At 48.7% G+C, this 20,960-nt stretch overlaps 1 protein-coding gene across 1 annotated transcript in view; it reads right to left on the bottom strand.

The window, feature by feature from the left end:
- Nucleotides 1-20,960, bottom strand: part of LOC148473873 (inter-alpha-trypsin inhibitor heavy chain H3-like) — a 136,613-nt gene that overhangs the window by 67,853 nt on the left and 47,800 nt on the right. The window contains exons 11-15 of the mRNA XM_088459328.1: nucleotides 12,424-12,609; nucleotides 10,044-10,183; nucleotides 8,578-8,738; nucleotides 6,695-6,734; nucleotides 1,653-1,667 (exon numbers count right to left, since the gene is read on the bottom strand). Coding sequence (XP_088315454.1) covers nucleotides 1,653-1,667; nucleotides 6,695-6,734; nucleotides 8,578-8,738; nucleotides 10,044-10,183; nucleotides 12,424-12,609 — 542 coding nt within the window. The remainder of the gene's footprint in view (nucleotides 1-1,652; nucleotides 1,668-6,694; nucleotides 6,735-8,577; nucleotides 8,739-10,043; nucleotides 10,184-12,423; nucleotides 12,610-20,960) is intronic.

Raw genomic sequence — 20,960 nt, 5'->3', positions numbered from 1 at the left:
GAGCAGCAGCATTGAGCACAGACTAGAGAGGATAGAGATGGGATTTGGGGAGGCCAGCTAGGAGAAGGTTACAGTAGTCCAATCTGGACATGACCAGTGAATGTCCAAGGGTTTTGGTAGCATCCTGGGTGAGAAAGGGTCTGATCTTGGAAATATTCTTGAGATGGAAACGACAGGTCTGCGAGAGGTTCTGAATGTGTGGTTTTAAGGAGAGGGAAGAGTCCAGGATGACTCCAAGACAACGCACTTTGGGACTAGATGAGATAGTTATGCCATCTATTAATAAAGAAATAGTGGGACATGATGTTACGTGGGAGGGCGGGAAGACTATCAGCTCAGTCTTAGACATATTAAGTTTGAGAAATCGCTGGGACATCCAGGAAGAGATAGCAGAGAGACAGTTAGAGATACGAGTCAGTAAAGAGGGGGAAAGATCAGGTGAGGAAAGGTAGATCTGAGTATCATCAGCATAGAGATGATAATGGAGGTCAAAAGAGCGGATGAGTTTACCTAGAGAGGACGTATAGAGAGAGGTCCATGAACAGAACCTTGGGGAACACCTACTGTAAGAGGCTGTGGGGGGGAGGAGTCGTTGTGAGAGGAAACAGAGAAGGAATGGTCAGAGAGGTAGGAGGACAGCCAGGAGAGAGCAGTGTCACGTAGACCAAGGGAGTGAAGGATATGCAGCGGTAGAGGGTGGTCCACAGTGTTAAAAGCAGCAGAAAGGTCAAGGAGAATGAGCAGGGAGTAGTGGCCCTTAGATTTGGCAGCAAGGAGGTCGTTGCTGACTTTTGTGAGGGCAGTATCAGTGGAGTGGAGAGAATGGAAGCCAGACTGAAAAGGGTCAAGGAGGGATTGGGAGGAAAGAAATGTGGTGAGGCGGTTGGAGACAATACGCTCAAGGAGTTTGGAGGCAAAGGGGAGGAGAGAGATTGGTCGGTAGTTAGAGAGAATGTTAGGATCAATGTTAGGTTTTTTAAGAATGGGGGAGACAAGGGCATGCTTGAATGCAGAAGGATCAGTGCCAGAAGAGAGGGAGAGATTAAGGATGTGGGCAAGATGGGAGCAGGTAGAAGAAGAGAGGTAGCGGAGGAGGCGGGAGGGGATAGGGTCGAGGGGAGAGGTGGAAGGGAGGGAGGACTGGATAAGGGCCTTAACTTCCTCTCCAGTCACAGGGGAGAAGGATGTCAGAGTCGGTAAAATGGATGGGGAGGGGTGATCCGGGAAAGGAGGAGGTGGAGAGCTGGGGGACTGGTTGGATATGATGTCCTGACATTTGGAATCAATTTTAGATGTGAAATAGGTAGCAAAGCCAGTGACAGAGAGCAAGGAGGGGAGACGAGGAGGGGGTGGGAAGAGGAGGGAGTTGAAGGTGGAAAAGAGACGCTGGGGATTTGAGGACAGGGAGGAGATGAGATTCTTGAAATATGACTGTTTAGAGAGGGAAAGGGCAGCACTGTAGGATGAGAGCATGAATTTGAAATGGAGAAAATCTGCCTGAGAGCGTGATCTTCTCCACTGTCGCTCGGTGGTTCATGAACATTTTTGCAGGTATCTGGTGCATTTAGAATGCCAGGGTTGAGGTGTGTATCTGCGAGGGTGAGTAGTGATCGCCGGAGCAACAGAGTCACTAGCAGAAGTAAGGGAGGCATTGTATAGGGAAGCAGCTTGTTCAGCGCAGGAGAAAGAGAGGATAGGGGAGAGAAGTGAGTCAACTAGGGAAGAAAAGAAAGCAGTGTTGATAGCTTCAATGTTACGCTTAGTGATGGTGGCATTCGGAGGTAGAGGAGGGGAAGGAGAGAGGGATAGGTTAAAAGAGAGGAGGTGATGGTCAGAGAGGGGGAATGGGGAATTGGAGTAGGCAGAAATATCACATCGGTGAGTGAATACCAGATCAAGCAAATGCCCACTCGCATGGGAGGGTGAGGAGGTCCATTGGGAGAGGCCAAATGAGGAAGTGAGGGTGAGTAGTTTGGAGGCAGCAGATTCTGTGGGGATATCAATAGGAATATTGAAGTCACCGAGGATAATGGAGGGAAGGTTTGAGGAGAGAAAGTGAGTGAGCCGGGAAGCAAAGTTGTCAAGGAACTTGGAGGGAGGGCCGGGGGGACGGTAGATGACAGCTACTCTGAGGTGTACTGGTTGGAAGAGGCGTATAGCATGAACTTCAAATGTGGAGAATGTAAGGGATGGTTCTGATGGTATATGTTGGTATGAGTAACCAGGGGATATAAGGACCACAACACCACCGCCATGGTGACCCCCAGGTCTGGAGGTGTGGGAGAAGGTGTGGCCCCCAGAGGAGAGAGCTGCAGGAGAAGTAGTGTCAGAGGGTAAAATCCAGGTTTCAGTAATGGCTAGGAGATTCAGGGAGTTGGAGATGAAAAGGTCATGGGTGGGGGCCAGTTTGTTACAGACTGATCTGGCATTCCAGAGGGCACAGGATAGAGTGACAGAGTTGATAGGAGAGATGTGAATGAGATTATCAGGGTTGCAATAGTGTGGAGATGAGATTACTTTGGGAGAGCGAGATGAATAGAGTGTAGGGATCATGCGTGCTCCTGTGCTAGGAGGGGACCCTGTAGGAAGTGGGCAGGGAGTGAAATTAAGTAGACGTGGATGAAAGTGGGACGAAGTGACAGGGAGATAAGTAAGGGAGGAGAGATTAGCAGTGGGGTAGTAGGATCCTTGGGGGGTATAAGAGAAAGAAAATGTAGTAATGGGAGAAGAGGGGGAGGAAGGCAGAGAGAGAAGGGGAGATAGGAGGAGGTGGAGGAGACCAGGGGGAAAGGATAGAGGTGGAGTCAGAGGGCAGAACAAAAGATGAGTTAGATACTGAGTGAAGGGAGGAGTTGAAGACAACATGGTCATGGTAAGGATGAGGTACAGTGTCAGCACAACAAAAAATATATTATAGAGTTTTGAAAAAGTGGAGATTAGATGGGAGCAGAAATTGAATATTAGAGTAGAGAGTGGTAGTAGCTAGATGATGTAAGACTAGACCAAAAGAGCTGAGGTAAAAAGACATTATTAGAGACTTAAGCTGACATTAACAGTATTCCATAAGATTATCTGTTAAGCACAGAGGCAGCACAAATAGTAGCAAGTGATGCCCAAAGTGGATGTCTTTTTGGGTATCTGGTGGTGCGGGAAGTAGGGGGGGAGGGAGAGTGCTGCACCTGTTGAAGGGGTACATGGTCCTACTGATAATGCAAACTGAAAGAAGGGTGGGTCAGGTGCGCTCTCTAGGTATGTGGGAGGAAAAGGTTGTGTGTGCGTGGTAAGTAGTGATTGCATGGAAGTAAGAGACGGACGAGGAGGTGTAGTGTCAAACCGTTTAATGAGTAAGCACAGTGCTGCTCCGGAATGGTCCCAGGGGTGTGAGGTAGTTTTGAGAGGAGACTGGCTCGGGATATGGGGAAGGTGGGTGGACCCTTTCAGTGTGCTCCTTGCCGTGCGATTCTTGATCGCCATGTCTTCCCTGCTGGACCTATGGTCTACAGTCTTGTGAGCAGTCAGATGGATGGTGTCGAAGCTGGATAATTGGCTGAGACAAGATGAGTTTAAAATTGAATTGTAGCGACGCCATCTTGCGACTGGCCGCAAGACGCCATCTTGGAAAAGAGATCGCAAGACGCCATTTTGCGAATGGCCGCCCAAGCGCCATTTTAGGTAAACTCACACTTAAGTACATATGGCGATATTACTATTAGCATCATGCAATTGCATCTTTCACCATTTCTCATATACACATTAATACGCACAATTGCGCTGTTAACTAGTCGCATATTAGCGAATGCATAAGATCTTGTATGAAAACACTGTTTATTAGCTTCATGCGCACGCATCTGCCCCAAGTTAACTAGCATCTTTATATCACACCCCGCATGCTTACACATTACATATTCATATAAAAGGTTTAAGGTATAAGATTTAAGTATGTTCATTTATTATAATTGCTGTGAAATAAAGATTATTTGGTAACTAAGGTTTTATACTTGATAAGTAAGTCATGTTTGGTATTGTACTGATGTGTACTGTTTCAACAGAATTCCGGTATTATCGGTTTGGAGATCGCATCATGCATTCTCAACTTATGGACCGCAGAGACTTCAAGCAACAAAATGTATATGACCAACTGTTAGGATGTGCATGAGGCGGGAAACCAGAGACCACCAGCTGTTAGAGGCTGTTCTGTGTCCATTTGAACCAACCTGTTAAATGCTCTGTAACAGATGCGTCCCCCTTGAGCAACAAACTTCCCTATTGTGTTGTCTATTTCTGGGGGGTATAAATATGTGTGCTCCAACCCTGGGTTATTAGTCTTCTCGCTGAATGCTGATTGACGGGGGGTTTCTTGCTGATGCCTACATCTGGTCCAGAGCGCTGCGTATGTATACTGTACTTGGGTCTGTATAATTCCTTTGCGCTGAATTGTATTTTTATCAATAGCGTGTAACTGACTGTACTTTTACTTGAATAATACTTTGTGCTTTGGAACCACAAGTTCTAGATCTGGAGTCTTTATTTACTGTAAGACTGCGTACGCAAAATAGCGTCATCCTTAGAAGGTATAGGCAGGACATTAGAAGGTATAGGCAGGACATTAGAAGTTATAGGCAGTAGTGTATAGAGGTTCAAATTCAGTATTGTTAGTGGTAGAAGTCAATATGTCCGTATAGGATGCTGTGGCGGCGTCCCGCACGGTTGAGCATGCGTATAACTGACCTACCGGTAGGGTGCCTTGGAGTTGGCATGGGGTGTTGTGCGCAGGGGCGATGCCTTTCTTGTCCTTGGATGAGCGGTGCCGTGGAGGCGATGCTGCGGTCTGTTAGAGCCAGGTGGGTTTAACTGCTTCCCCTTGATGTTGGTGATGGTAAGTTCAGTGCGTGGATGTACACTGCCGGTGGCTTGCGGCCAGTGTCCCCTTTGTGCGGAGGTGCGGTCTGCCGGCCCAGACACTGTAAGCCGCCGTTGGCAGGGTACGGTGTCCGTGCACCGTAGGTATGCGTGCCGGTGTGGCCAACGGAGCCAGGGGGTTGGAGTGTGCCGCGGTCCAGGGTGGGATGCCGTTCGCTGAAGGTGCTTGCGGTTACCTGGACCGGCGGTACTCCTGTGTGGCAGGTGCAGAGGCGACGGGGGGGCAGTCGCACTTCGTGCTGCAGCTGAGAGCGGTCACAGTGTCGATGGGGGTAGCCGGAGCGGCCGGGTCTTCGGCGAGAGGTGGAGGGGGTAGCTCAGGTGTGGTGGGACTCCAACGCATTTCGGCTCGTGGCCATCTGACTGCTCGCAAGACTGTAGACCATAGGCCCCTATGAGTAAGCCACTGGTGAAACACGCATCAGGGTGAGAGGAGACGCTACATGGCGTCGCCTCTGTTTTAACAGATCATACCTACATTGTGACAAAAAATATATGTGAACCGCTGAGAACTGTTTAATAACGCTACCGCACATGCCAACATGTTGTGTTATAAATACAGCTGAGAACTGTTTAATAATGCTACAGTATATGCCGGAATGGCGTGCTGCAAGCATATGTAAACCGCTGATTAATTCAGGACACCGCTACAATAACTGTAGGGGGACTTAGGGTTAGGCACCCCCCCTGGGACCATTCCGGAGCAGCACTGTGCCTACTCATTAAACAGTTTGGCCCTACACCTCCTTGTCCATCTCTTACTTCCATGCAATCACTACTTACCACGCACACAACCTTTTCCTCCCACATACCTAGAGAGCGCACCTGACCCACCCTTCTTTCAGGTTTGCATAGTGTTTTCGTAGTTAAGTGATAGTTATGTTATTATTATTATTATTATTATCCTTTATTTATATGGCGCCACAAAGGTTCCGCAGCGCCTTACACAGTACATAAATGAGAACACTAGAAAAACAGTTAATAGTAATACAAAACAATGTAGGACAAGGACATGGTTTATACACAAAGCTGCATAACACAAGCAGCAGGACCTCAGCACCCAGGTGCTAATTGGATACTGTGGGCACGATTCAATTAAAGGCAAAGTGAATAGCTCCGGGAATGAGCTCCCGGAGCTATTCAATTCTGCGCGGTTAGGTCGGAGAAGGCTCGTTCTTGCGCCTTAAACAGGGTGTTTAGGCGCGTGAACGGGCATTCTCCGACTAAACTTCCTGGCGCGATGCTGTTTTCCTGGCGCTAATGGCAGAAAACAGCATTGCGCCTGGACTTTTGTCGGATTTCTGCTCACATCCCCGGAGGGATGCGAGAACAGATCCTTAGTCGGGCTTAGCAGCGCCAATGAATTGAATAGCTCCGGGGGCTGATTCCCGTCGCTATTCAGTTCGCGTTGAATAGAGTCATACCCTATGCGTAGAGGGAGGAGAAGCACGTGAGGGACGAGTTATGTAATGTTGAATAGACCAGAGAGAGCATGCAAGAGCCAGGAAAATTAAATGAGGATACACGTCAAGGAACACACCCTACCCTTAGACCTAACTTCCCCTTCCTCACCTAGAAAATAGGGACAGCTAAGAAACTTTCAGTATGTTAATTTCCACTTTCACAGTTTATCAATAATTATAAAACACATCTACAGTCTCCAAACATTTCTGCTATATAACATACTCACTTAGGAGTGGAGGGGGGGGATTGAGAATGCAGACAGCACCAGAGATTACTAATATCTAGTATGTTAGGCAAATAAAAGTAGAACCTACGTCTCTGCGTACTTTCCAGGTTTCTGTCATCCATATCTGAATAATAAAGAAAAATAAGCAGGTTAAATTGCCATCAAGACTTCATAAAACGCCTTAAACTGCAGACGTACAAGATGTGAACATGAGCGTTCAGCTCCGAAGAAGTTGTCCGCCAGTCCCACAGTGATGGTTTAAAGATCAGAGTGAGCAGCAGAAAGCAAGAGCGCCGCCCTGCAGGACCCGCAAGTAGCTGCGCCAGCTTCTGCATTACTTATGGGAAACTTTCTCCTTGTGCAGGCAGACATTATGGAGTTAGCGTCTACAGGGCATCAGAATATTGCAGAAATTATTTACAGGAGTTTAAACAAGTTTGATTAACACTTTTGTTTTTATTTAAATGAAGCCAATGCTAAAGGTCAGATTCTATGACAGTAGTACTAGCGTCCTTGCTGGTGATAGTTTCTGTTACAGTGGTTACTACCTGTGTGCCTGGATTCAGCCCCGCATTTTGATTTACTTGTTGTGACAACGGCTTTGATTCTTGACTACAATTTTTTGGCTGCCTGCCCTGACCCTTGGAAAAGTTTATTTTTTTCTAATTTTTTTTTTTTAATTCCATCTCTAACCTACGATTTTTGTCTGTTGATTTAGTCTGTGTTTCGTCAGAGCCGTTATTTACATTTATTGCTTAATACTGCGCAACAATCATATCATTTTCTCTGCTCCTTAACTTCTTACACATTTCAGTATTTGTATGATATGATAGTGTGTATTGTGCAAAGGCTTTCTGTCTCGCTATATACTGTATATGCAGGGGGTTCTTATTCTTCATAGGTAACACTTTGGGTATTACTCATATTACTGACGTGAGCGTGCATTACTGGAGTACCATCATTTAGCTTTGATATTGTGTCATCTATTTATATTATTATATCTTACATGGAGGAGATGTATCAAGCCTTGGAGAGAGATGAAGTGAAGAATTTGCCCAAAGCAACAAATCAGCTCCCGTTAGTCGGAATCGGTATGATTTACCGCCGGACCCATGCCCGGCGGTTGGAATCCCGACAGCGGCATCTTGGCAGAGGAGGAAATCCCGATCGTCCAAGGTAAGTAATTGTCTAACTAATCCTAACCTTCCCCCCCCCCAGTGTCTAACCCTAATCCCCTCTCTAAGTGCCTAAACCTAACCCCCCCTTCCCCTAGCCTAAACCTGACCTCCCGGGGGGTGCCTAAACCTTAGTCCCCCCAGGGAACCCTAAACTTAACCCTCCCCCCCCCCCCCCCCGAGGCTATCTGTGGTCGGCGTCCCTTCGATCGGGATGCCGGGCACCGGTCTCCGGGCATTGGTAAAATGACGGCCGTCTAGATTTAGGCGCCTGTCATTTAACCCTCGCCAGGATTAAGCAGTCAGGAAGCCGGCTGTCGGGATTAGGTCCGCCGGCTTCCCGACTGCATACCTGTTAGTCTGTGAAATCATCGGTAACATCGGGTACAATCGGAGACTCACGCGTTCTTGCACATTGTCTGAGCTTACTCCGAAATTGGTAACCTAAGCGCACGCAGTGAAAGGCCAAGCTGCGTATGGCATCGCAGTGCCTAATTTATGCACGCCCCTGTACCGGCATTCAAACGTACTGGCACGCCTGGGATTCGCTGACCACCACACCCCCCATCACCACCCGCAAACGGTGCTACCTGTCAATCACTCTGCGTAGTCACTGTGATCGCAGTCCACATCACAGTGGAGTCTTCGCACATGCGCAAAAAGCAACAATCGGCCGATTGCGTGCGTAATCACGATCCTTGCTGAATCAGGCGCTAAGTGCGGCCTCAGGCGAGATGTCTCGTATAATTGGGGATCACCACTTATTACATATAAGTTACACATATAACTTGCCGTCTTCCTTTGGTTTGTTGGCCACTATTTTCTCCTTGTCGTCTTGGTCCTCGGATGAGGTGATTACCATTGAGGTGAGAGGAGTCACAAAGTTGTACTTCAGGCATAAGGTCAGGGCTTCCTCTGTGATGTTCTGCTGTACTTCGCCCTCAGAGGAGACCCTGGGAACAGACAGTAAAGACAAATATTCTTAGTGAGTAAACTTATCCCACGGAAAGTAATAATCCGGCCAAGTGACACAGCAACAAGGCTAAGGTACAATGGTTCTGATTCAGCAAGGATCGCAAGTGCTAAGAAGCACGCAATCGGCCCATTGTTGCGTACTGCGCATGAATATGCATTACAGTGCCCGTGCGCGAACTAGCCGCTGCGTTTGGGAATGAGATTGCAGCGTGTACGCAGACCAGGGCCGGATTTACCACTAGGCAACTTAGACAGATGCATTTTAAGATGCAGCACGTCCAGAGCCCTGCCCCTACCCGGTGGGGGGAGGAGGAGGTGGAGTTTCAGGACAGGGCCAGTGAACGCTGGCCTCTGAAGTGATCGTAGGATAAGGAAGCCTCCAATGGCGTTCCCAGTAATGCACTGTGCGGGTGACGTCATGATATCACCCGCAACATGAGGAGCCTGCGCGGCTTCGCCTGCTGAATCAAGTTAGATCCAGTCAGCACGGCAGCGGGAGCGACAGCCTGGACGACAGCCGCATGGAGTCAGGTAAGTACTGGGGGGGCACTACTTTAAGGGGCACAACTACAGGGGCACGGCATATGGACACCACTGCATATGGGCACAGCTACAGGGGGCACTGCATATGGGCACAACTACAGGGGGCACTGAATATGGGCACAACTACAGGGGGTACTGCATATGGGCACAACTACAGGGGACACTGCATATGGGCACCACTACAGGGGGCACTGTATATGGGCACAACTACATGAGGCACTGTATATGGGCACAACTACAGGGGGCACTGCATATGGGCACAACTACAGGGGGCACTGCATATGGGCACAACTACAGGGGGGCAATGTATATGGGCACAACTACAGGGGGCATTGCATAAGGGGCAATACAACAAGAGGGGGTATTTCATAAGGGGCACTGCTACAGGGGGCATTGTATAAGGGGCAATGGTACAGTGCAGGCTAGTCCTACCATAACACTAATAATATATTTTGATTTTTGGGGGGCATCCCCTTATTAATACAGATTAGCCTATAATTAGGAAACGACTCCTTTACAGACCATTCAGAAGGCTATTTTCAGGGGGGTATATTGGAGGTCACCTCCTACCCCCTCAACAAAATCATGCCAGTACATGCACAGAAATCATAATGTCTCTAGATTTAGGTCAGTAAATGTAATTGGTGTAGTGTGTGTGCCCCCATTGCCCCAGGGTCACCACCTGCACCCATTATAGATGCGCAATGGGGTCACTATTGTCAGTGGGCGCCTGATCTTACTGTTTGCTCAGCAGCTGCTCGATGGTCAGATAAGCCCACAGTCTCTCTGTGAAGTCCCCAAAAATGTAACGCTGCTCCTTAGTGGTGCCGTCCTCCTCTTGTATGCGAGTTTCCACTTTCATTGAGAACGGCTCTGACACCTGCGCAATGAACATGGAAAACTTAATACCGGACATTACGAGAGGAATCGCCGAATTGTGTTTTCATTTTAAATAATAATTGCATAGGATTAAATAGGATTGAACTTCCCAATTTATGTCATTAACAAATAATGTACAATATTGATTATAGTACTTACTTATTTTGACTGATTTTTTTATTTTAAGTCTATTACAATCTATGACAGGACCAACATTCAGCCTTCCGATGTCACCGTTACACTTTCTGTCTACAGAAACCATTTGTACAATGGATCAATCTCTCCTTGTGTACAATGGAGTAAATGTATTAGTAACCTGCCCCTTTTCTCAGTGCACCACCACTTGGCACAGCGGGATGTCTTTTGGTGCGTACACACTACACGATATGCTCCCTGAGCGATATCGTGTAGTGTGTCCCCAGTGTCGTTCATGACATTGAGCACAGCCGCTGAACGATATCATTAACGATATCGTTCAGCGCCGGGCTCTCTCCCCCATTCCATAACATGCAGCAACCTGACAATATCGTCAGGTTGGCCTGCATGTTAACCCGATGAATGATGATGATGATGATGAACGACCTGCGGGAACGCGCGTCGTCGTTATCGTTTTGGGATTAAAAATGGACGATAAAGTGGACGACTGAACGATAACGATATCGTTAAGTCCACTTTATCGCCCAGTGTGTACGCACCATTAGCGCTTGAGATGGTGGCGGGAGAGGTGTTACAATTCCACTGGTCTCCGGTGAGCTCTGCCCTCCCTGTACCGCATCATGCGATACAGAGATGCTGCCGGGGGCACACTGCTCTCCAGTGAGCTCTGCCCTCCCTGTGATAAAGTGGAGAGTGATAAACCAGCAGCCACTCAGCTCCCAACTGTCATTTTTCAAACACATCCTGTAACATGACAGTTGAGAGCTGAGTGGCTGCTGGTTTGTCACTTTTCACAGCTTAGTACATCCCCCCCCCCCCCCCCATGCGATACAGAGCTGCTACCGGGGGCACGCTGGGCGTGTGGGATGAAACTGCAAGATCCAATTTTGGCGTCCAAAGGCGCAGGCACAAGGCTGGTGTCAAATAGATGGCGCTATGTGTTAGTACCCCATAATGCTTTGCCACCATAGCGGCGTAATTTATACAAGTCAAAGGGGCTGCTGGAGAAATCGCCAAGGTCAGCCTTTTAATACATTCTAGAGACGCAGCAATAACCCCTTTTACACCAAAATCTATGCAAGAAGGCTTTATCACCTCCTAACGCATGTACCGCAATGCGCTTTACAGATGTGGGGAAGCTAAAAACTATTCCGCAAAATCTCCTGGCAGCTGGGACGGAATCGGCGTGTAATCCCGCCGGCGGATCAAACCCCGACAGTGCTGGCCCGGCAGGGGTGGAAATCCCGACTGCTTCTAAAATGAAAGTAACCCTAATCTACCCCCCCCCCTTAACTCTAACCCTCCCTTAGGGGTGCCTAAACCTAACCTCCCCCCCCACTGCCTAACCCCCCTCTAAGTGCTTAAACCTAACCCCCTCTTCCCCACTGCCTGAACCTGTCTCCCGGGGGAGTGCCTAACCTCCCCCTTCCCCTAGCCTAAACCCTAAGTCCCCTCCGGGAGCCCCTAACCTAAAACCCGCGGTTGTCCACACCCGGCTTACCTTCGATCGTTATGGCGGGCGTCGGGCTCCCACTGTAGGTCTAATGACAGGCGTCGGGATTTCGACGCCTGTTATTAGTGCCTTGCCGGGATTAGACTGTCGGGAAGCCGGCGGTGGGGATTTCGTCCGTCGGCTTCCCGCTGGGACATGTACATATTCCCACACAGCAGCTGCAGTGGCATTAGGGTACATCTCTAATTCTGGGCCCTTTCACAGCAGAATTTGGACTTGTGTGTCCCTAGTGATATCCCATTCCCAACCTCTCTTCACAGCAGGATGATATTCCCATCGTCACTCCAGTTCTATCCATCATGTTTTCATGTTTCTAGGTGCAGGGGTTTAGGCTGGGCATTGACTAGTCAGTCAGTCCATTTGTTTTTATATATACTGTATATAGTTTACCATGTAAATGGATGATGCACAACAGCAATTGCAATGTGACAAGTAGTAAAATTCAGGTTACAAGCTCACAAGCACATTGGTTGGAAGTGACGTCGCTGCAGCCGGCAGATTTAAGTTGGATTTTCCACTTTATAGGGACAGATTTAGAGGAAATAGCTGAAGGATAGACGACCGGTACTCACGCCTTGTGCAGTGACCTGCGCTGTTAAAATATCCACGTCGTTACTCTCCACATGTCCGGCGACAACTATTTCTGATCCCTGGTAGTAATGTCTGAAGTTGTTCTGGGTTAAATCACTGACAGGAAAATCGGGATATCGCAGGCTGACGTCCAGGAGCACAGGAAACGCAACTTCCTTGTAGAAACTCTGCAGGGTACAAAAAAAAAAAAAAAAGTTTTACAAATCAACTGGGGATGAAAATTGTGGACATTGGAGCTCATTCAGACCCGGACGCTAAGCTGCGCTCTCACGCAGCTAGAAGGGGCCGGGTATGCAAATGCCGTGATCGCACTGTCTGATGAATGGACGCCTTCTATGCACGCCGTTATAGAGACGCCCACTTTTCTCTCTTAACACACGTCATCTCCGGGAAGTGTATGGACAATCGGAACCATCGAGAGCCGTCGGAGCTGCACGCAGCGCTTGAGGTAGATCTTACCCCGCCGCAAGCACTGCGATCACTGCAGGCTGAAAAACAACCAAGTGACGTGTACAATGACGCACACCCATAAAACTCCGTTTTGACGCCCAGACACGCCTGCATTCACAGCACCACTCCCCCGTTCACAAGCACCTTCCCCTGTTACCACCCACAAACGGCGCTATCTGCCACTCAAAGTAGCGTTCAGTCTGTGTACTACAAGTGCACGATTCCCGATCGCACTGAGTGACGCATGCATGCGCATATTTCCGCATGCGCAAAAGGGCGACTATCGCCCAAAGCGTGCCTTGGCGGCTTAGCGAGCGGGTCTGAATCAGGCCCTGTGTGTAGAACTCTCATTACTGTCTGATTGCACCGAATGTAAGGTCTATTTACTAAGCCTTGGCTGGCGATAAGATACCAGCCAATCAGCTCCTAACGGTCATGTCATCGGTTGCGTTTGAAAAATGACAGGAGCTGGTTGGCTGGTACTTTATCTCCAGCCAAGGCTTAGTAAACAGACCCCTTAGTCACAGTGATAAATGATAAGTGATGTAATTATTCTGAGATCATTCCCTCTGAAGACGAGAACGTTATCTGTTTTATTCATCTATCTTCGAATTTCTGAGCTGTTAAAGTTATTATGTTACACTACACAGAAACAGGAAATGGCATCCAGAGAGGAAGACTGTATAAATAGCGCCGTGGTCGACGTAACCTATAACTGTACCCAACGGGTTATCTGATACAGGTTGAGTCTCCCATATCCAAATACGGAATATTCCGAAATACGGAATAATTTCGGCATGACTGAGATAATGAAACCTTTGATTTTTGATGGCTCAATGTACACAAACTTTGTCTAAGGCACAAATTATTAAAAATATTGTATAAAAATTACCTTCAGGCTGTGTGTATAAGGTGTATAGGAAATATAAATGAATTTTATGTATGTACACAAACTTTGCTTGAGCCACAAAATTACTGAAAATATTGTATAAAATGACCTGCAGGCTGTGTGTATAAGGTGTATATAACACATAAATGCATTCTGTGTGTATATTTGGGTCCTATTCCCAAGATTTTTCATTATAGTATGCAATTATTCCAAAATACGGAATAATCCGTTATCCAAAATACCCCTGGTCCCAAGCATTTTGGATATGGGCAGCACAGACGGTGTAATGGTTAGCGTTACTGCCTCACAGCACTGAGGTTGTGGGTTCAATTCCCGCCACAGACTTAACTGTGTGGAGTTTGTATATTCTCCCTGTGCTTGCGTGGGTTTCCTCCGGGTACTCCGGTTTCCTCCCACACTCCAAAAATATACTGGCAGGTAAATTAACCCTAGTGTGTATGTGTGAGCATGTGGTAGGGAATATAGAGTGTAAGCTCCACTGGGACAGGGACTGATGTGAATGGCCAAATATTCTCTGTAAAGCGCTGTGGGATATATGTGTGCACTATATAATTAACTGGTAATAAATAAATAAATAATAAATATGGGAGACTCAACCTGTAATGCAATAAACATTGTTAGTTTAATATACCAACACCACATAATGGGTCTGATACAGAGATGGGCCTAATGCCGATGTTTTTGCAGTTGAGCGATTGTCGGTGGCCTGTGCTTGCGTGTGAGTCGCACTACACATACGTCAAGTATCATTACCATTGTCGCTCGCAGTGAGGATTTATTCACAATGACTGACAGTAAGGGACCATTAGTGGGCGGCAACAGGGTCGGGGGGGGACTCAAACTCAGGAGTGTTGCAATCGTTTTTGGGGCGTGTTTCGGCCTGCGGCTGCGATCCCGTGTGCAGTAAAAATGGCTCAGTCTCCGTTCCGTAGGGTTTCTCAGATTATCGACTGATCTGCGAACCGTCCACTGTGATTGGGACTGCAATCGCAGTGACTACGCAGACCCATAGCAGAGGGATTGACAGGAAGTGCCGTTTGTGGGTGGTGACCGGGGGGATGGTCAGCGAAATGCAGGCGTGCCAGTGCATTTGAACGCCGTTGCGGGGACGTTGATAAATTAGCCGCAGCTTGTGTAATCACTGCGTGCGCTGAAGTTAGCAATTTCTGAGTAAGGTCAGAACTTGTGCAAATGTGCGTGAGGCTGCGATGGTACCGATGTTACCGATGGTTTTCGCAGTCTTGCTAAACATTACGGATTTGTGTAAGGTAAAGTGGGCGTCCTTATGTTGTGCTGCGATGGCATAGCGATCGCAATGGATTAGCATACTATCGCAATGGAACTGCGCACGTAATCGCTATTGCATTCGCAGTTGCGATCCGTAATGAATCAGACCCTCAGTCACTTGGATTTGAGAAGCCGCCGATAGACAGCTCAATATAAATCCCGACTGCGCCCTTTGCATATTTTTGCTCAGCCGCTGCGTACAAATTTGCTTCTGGCTTCTCTGAGTCAGGCGCGGTGGTGACGACGGCATTGGCATCTCTGAGTCAGGCGCGGTGGTGACGACGGCATTGGCATCTCTGAGTCAGGCGCGGTGGTGACGACGGCATTGGCATCTCTGAGTCAGGCGCGGTGGTGACGACGGCATTGGCTTCTTTGAGTCCGGCGCGGTGGTAAAGCCACATACATTTGGTGTTTCTGAAGTGGAAAATGATTTCGTACAGAAGATCTGCATTATATAAATACACTAATATATATTTCTTATTACCACATGCAGAAGAATAAAATCTGCGCTTTCCTCCTGGACGTCATCTGCCATTTTACTGCTCAGCAATATCAGACTCAACACCCTCATTAGGGACATATACAAGTCCTTGGTGCAGAAGGTCCATCCACCGAGGGTTAATCACACCCTGCTGCTCCGCTCGAAATATTCCTCTGCATTTCTTCCTATGTTTTAATGTTTAGTATAACTTTTAATTAGGGGTGAGCGGGTTCGGATTTCTGAAATCCGAACCCCCCCGATCCGAGTCCGATCCGAGTCAGGCTCGACTTTTCCCGCCTGACTCGGATCTGAAATCGAGGCAAAACGTCATCATCCCGCCTTCCGAGTCTCGCGGGTTTTGGATCCTATATAAGGTACCCGCATCGGTGCCATTTTCTCACTCGGCTGTGGACAGTGAAGAGGGAGGGTGGGAGTTAGGGCTGTGTAGTGTAGTGTAGTGTAGTGCTGCTGTTGTCCACTACTTCAAAGTCCATAGGGGCTGGCTGGACTGTGTTGTGCAGTCAGTTCTCCATAGAGGCTGTGTCCACTCCAAAGTCCTGTGCAGTGTCCCAGTCCTAAAGGGGTGCTGTAGTGCTCTGTCCATCAGGGGTGCTCCCCCCAAGTGTTAAAAAAATAATATATTTTCTGTGTTTGTGAATTGTGTGCGCAGTAGCCGCACGTGCATCAACAAAGTAGTGCCAAGCGTGCGCCCGTGTCATAAGTAAAGGGCCGGCTGGCTTGACCGTTAAAGGGTGCTGTAACCCCCGAAAGTACACTCCAGTCCAAACCAAAAAAAAAAATATTTTCTGTGTTTGTGAATTGTGTGCGCAGTAGCCGCACGTGCATCAACAAAGTAGTGCCAAGCGTGCGCCTGTGTCATAAGTAAAGGGCCGGCTGGCTTGACCGTTGAGGGTGCTGTAACCCCCGAAAGTACACTCCAGTCCAAACCCAAAAAAAAATTATTTTCTGTGTGTGAGGAGACAAGGGAAAAGGACTTCTAGGACTTGCCTGCATGTTGAAAAGAGTTATGACCCAGTTCTGTGTTCTTAAATTGAAACCCTCAGTCTGCATGTCTCATACAGGAAGTTTGCCAGCAGCAGACAGCAAAGGTGTGTTCCTGTTACAGCCCTCCTTCCTCTCTGCAACGACTGACACCTGAGCCCACCAATGAGTGAGAGAGAGGGAAGTAGGGTGGGCAGCAAGAGGAATTGTGGGATAGTGTGTGACTACAGTGTGACTCTGAAGGTTGGGGTGTTGTCCCCTCTCAGTGTCTTTAGATATATAGCAGCTCTGTGTGCCCTGTTACAGCTGACCAGGTAGGGAAGAGATATACAGCAGCTGGAAAAGACTTTGCTGAACTCTGAGTGGACTGTAATGATATAACCCTGCTTACTGTTTGCTGAATTTCTGTGTCTCCATGAATAAAGTTCATCATTCCTTCATTATAACCTGCTCCACTGTGTGATCCCTGAACCCCAGGATACCCAGGACACCCGGTATCCTCACATTTGGCGGCAGCGGTGGGACGTCACACAGTTCCTGCAGTAATTCCAGGGGAGTGAGTAGAAGCAACGCTAATACCAGAGAATATCAGCATGGAGAGTCAGCAGTTGCAACCGGCGGCCAAATTGAAAACGTCATGAGAGAGCAGGAGAAGTTTTACCGGACAGCCCGGAAACCGCACCTGCAAGGATTTTGCAGGATGAAGGGAATTGCTTATAATGGGACTGACACCCGGGAGATTCTGGTACTACGGTTGTTGGAGTGGGATCGTGCACACCCAGAGGATCCCGACCACCTGAGTGATGATGAAGAAGGACCGACAGGCAGTGGAAGCACTTCCAGTCGGTTACCCGAGTCAACCACCGCTACTCCCGCCCTACTACAGAGCTGGCTGGGGGCACTAGGTGAAAGTGCAACTACACAAGAGAGAGCTGGAGTGATCCAAGCAATATTAGGGGTACAAATCCCTACTAGCAGCGGAACTGTGCTGTCGCCCAGAGGGGCTGAACAAGAGAACCGGCGCTTGGGATTTAAGGATGTTCCCACATTTCGAGAGAATGAAACTGACATTGACACTCACCTGCAGATCTTTGAGAATCTCATGGGAGTGCACGGGATAGAGCCAGCTGAATGGCCCAAGTACTTGGGGCCAAGTCTCACCGGTAGGGCTTTGGAAGCCTACAGGGCTCTAACTTCCCAGGAATGTGGAATCTACACCTGCATAAAGAAGGCATTGCTGGCTAAGTTTCAGATCACTGCAGAATCTTATCGTCTCAAATTCAGGACACTGAGCAAAAGTGGGACTGCTTCCTACCAAGAGTTTGCCAGTCAGCTACGGCAAGCTTGTGGAAAATGGCTCGAGGGTAGACAGGCCTCTACCGTGGAGCAGATCATCAACCTAATTGTGGTAGAACAACTAATGATTAAGATGGCACCAGAGATACAGGAGTGGGTCGCAGACCGGAAGCCCAGCACGCCTGAACAAGCTGCAGAATGGGCTGATGAATATATAGCTAACCGTCCCCAATGGAGAGTCTTCAATGCAACAGGTGGTACAAGAACCCCACGAGCGGAGAAGCTCCCTGACAGAGAACCACGCATAAATGATAGTAGTAAAGGAGGCCCTATCAAAAACATTTCTTATCAACCACCCAGATTCAAAGTGGCTAACCCAGAACCTCGGAAGTGCTACCGCTGCAATCAACCAGGACACTTGTTGAGGGACTGTCCACGCACGCGAGGGCCATTCCCTGGGGCTAGACCGGCCCCAGTCTCTGTGGTATGTTACCCCATGGAGGATTATTGCGAGGAGGTCATCCATTCAGATGCGACCGAGATGATGGATGGGGTGTATATTGTAGACCTGGTTCTGGGGGAGGAGCAGGCAACTCCTCAGAATATGCAGGGGCACTTACAGCCTGTGTTGGTAGAGGACCAGCGGGTACAGGGCCTACGAGATTCTGGGGCCTCACTCACATTGATTGAGCCAGACCTGATTCCCACCTCCCGGGTGATTCCTGGACAGTATGTACGAATTGCCACCGCCGGGGGACAACAGACCGATATCCCCGTCGCCAAGATACATCTCGACTGGGGAGCTGATCAAGGAATCGTGGAGGTCGGAGTACTCAAGGGGCTACCAGCCAAGGTCATCCTCGGGAATGATCTGGGACAGGGACTGGTGACACACTTCGTTCAAGTGGTGACCCGGAGCCAAACCCAAAGAGCAGTGACCCAGGTGACAGATTCAGAACAGAACCAACCTACCCCGACCACAATGGTGAGTGAAGTACTGGACAAGAAACTGGAATCAGAGTTAGACTTGGGGGAGGTGGACCGGAGCGAGTTTCGACAGGCCCAACGGACAGACCCTTCCCTAAGTAAATTAAGGAGTGCAGCCGACCTGGGGTTGGAAACAGCTGATGGGAGCAAGATAGTTTGGGAAGAGGAATTGCTGTACCGAGTGGTCGTTCTTCAGTCTGGACAGGAAACAGTAATGCCTACTAAACAGTTGGTGGTACCTACACCGTACAGAGCACAATTACTAGCCCTTGCTCATGACATTCCAGCGGCCGGGCATTTTGGCACCCGTAAAACACTGGCACGATTGTTGCGGAATTTCTTCTGGCCACGAATCTCTAGAGACGTTAAGCAGTATCGAGACACCTGCAATACCTGCCAGAGGCTCGGGAAGCCCCAGCGAAAAGCTCCTCTGCACCCATTACCTATTATAGGGGAGCCCTTTGCCCGTGTTGCCATAGACCTAATTGGACCATTAGCTATTCCCAGTCATACGGGAAAGAAGTACATCCTAACACTGGTGGACTTTGCTACACGCTATCCTGAGGCTGTGGCCCTATCATCTATTGACACAGAACACGTTGCGCAAGCATTAACAGACATATTCAGTCGGCTTGGATACCCACAGGAAGTCATCACAGATCAAGGGCCCCAATTCCAAGGTGAACTAATGCAAACCCTGTGGGAAAAGTGGGGGGTTCGACCTCTTCGGACCACCTCTTACCATCCACAGACCAACGGACTCTGTGAACGTTTCAATGGAACGCTAAAAAGACTTCTACAAGCTTACGTGCTGTCCGAGGGGAGGGACTGGGAGAGAGCCCTTCAACAGCTTCTCTTCGCTTATCGGGAAGTCCCACAGGCGTCTACTGGATATTCCCCATTTGAACTTTTGTACGGCCGGAAAGTGCGGGGGCCTCTAGACCTGGTCAAAGAGAGCTGGGAGGGAACTTTCCAAGAACACCAGCAGCCCATTTTACAATATGTAGAGAATATGCGGAACCGCATGAGAAGATTGCTACAGTTAACCCAAGAGCATCTCAGGGAATCACAAGAGAGACAAAAGGAATGGTATGACGCCCATGCTCAAGACCGAGAGTTGCATCCAGGGCAAAAAGTAATGGTGCTTATCCCAGTGCGAAGAAACAAACTGCAGGCTACGTGGGAAGGACCGTATACCGTGGTAAGGCGCACCGGGCCGGTCAATTACGTGATTGCCCTGGATAAGGGAGGGAAGTACCTACGCACCTTCCATATAAATCGAATTAAGGCCTATCGTGATCGTCAAGTAGTAACAATGGCGGTATGTTGTCCTCCGATGGAGGCACCAGAAACTGATCCATTGCTTGACCTTTTGGGAGCTGCTAAAGAGAAGAAAGGAGTGGAATCAGTCCAGGTGGGACAACAGTTGAATGCAGCCCAGCAGCAAGAGATGTGGAGGATCTTAGAGGCTGAACAGGCCCAGTTTTCTTGTCTACCTGGTCGAACTCATCTGACCGCCCACCATGTGGACACTGGGAGTGCTAGGCCCATCCGACAAGTCGCTTACCGGATGACTCCAGGTGTTATGAGGCAGGTAAAGGCTGAGATCGAGGAGATGCTAGCTTTGGGGGTCATAGTGCCATCTAAAAGCCCATGGGCTGCTGGGGTTGTGTTGGTTCCCAAGAAAGATGGGACCACACGGTTTTGTGTGGACTATCGCAAATTGAACGAAGTCACCACCACTGATGCTTACCCTATGCCCCGTGTTGATGAGCTACTGGATCGGATTGGAGGGGCTGAGTTTGTCTCAACATTGGATTTGAGCAAAGGCTACTGGCAAATCCCACTTACCAAAGAGGCCCAGGAGCGTTCTGCCTTCATCACACCGGAAGGACTCTTTGAGTGGACTACAATGCCTTTCGGGATGAAGAACGCCCTTGCCACATTCCAGCGAATGGTTAATGACCTCTTGGAGGGGTGACAAGACTTTTCCCAAGCCTACTTAGATGACATTGCCATCTTCAGCCATACCTGGGAGGAGCATTTAATTCAGGTGACAGAAGTGCTGAAGAGGATTAGACAGGCTGGACTCACCATACGCCCAG

The sequence above is a fragment of the Taudactylus pleione genome, unplaced genomic scaffold (genome assembly GCF_031769625.1).
Source record: "Taudactylus pleione unplaced genomic scaffold, aTauple2 ptg000905l, whole genome shotgun sequence".
Classification (NCBI taxonomy): domain Eukaryota; kingdom Metazoa; phylum Chordata; class Amphibia; order Anura; family Myobatrachidae; genus Taudactylus; species Taudactylus pleione.
The sequence above is the reverse complement of the archived record's forward strand: the minus strand, read 5'-3'. Positions and strand labels throughout refer to the sequence as shown.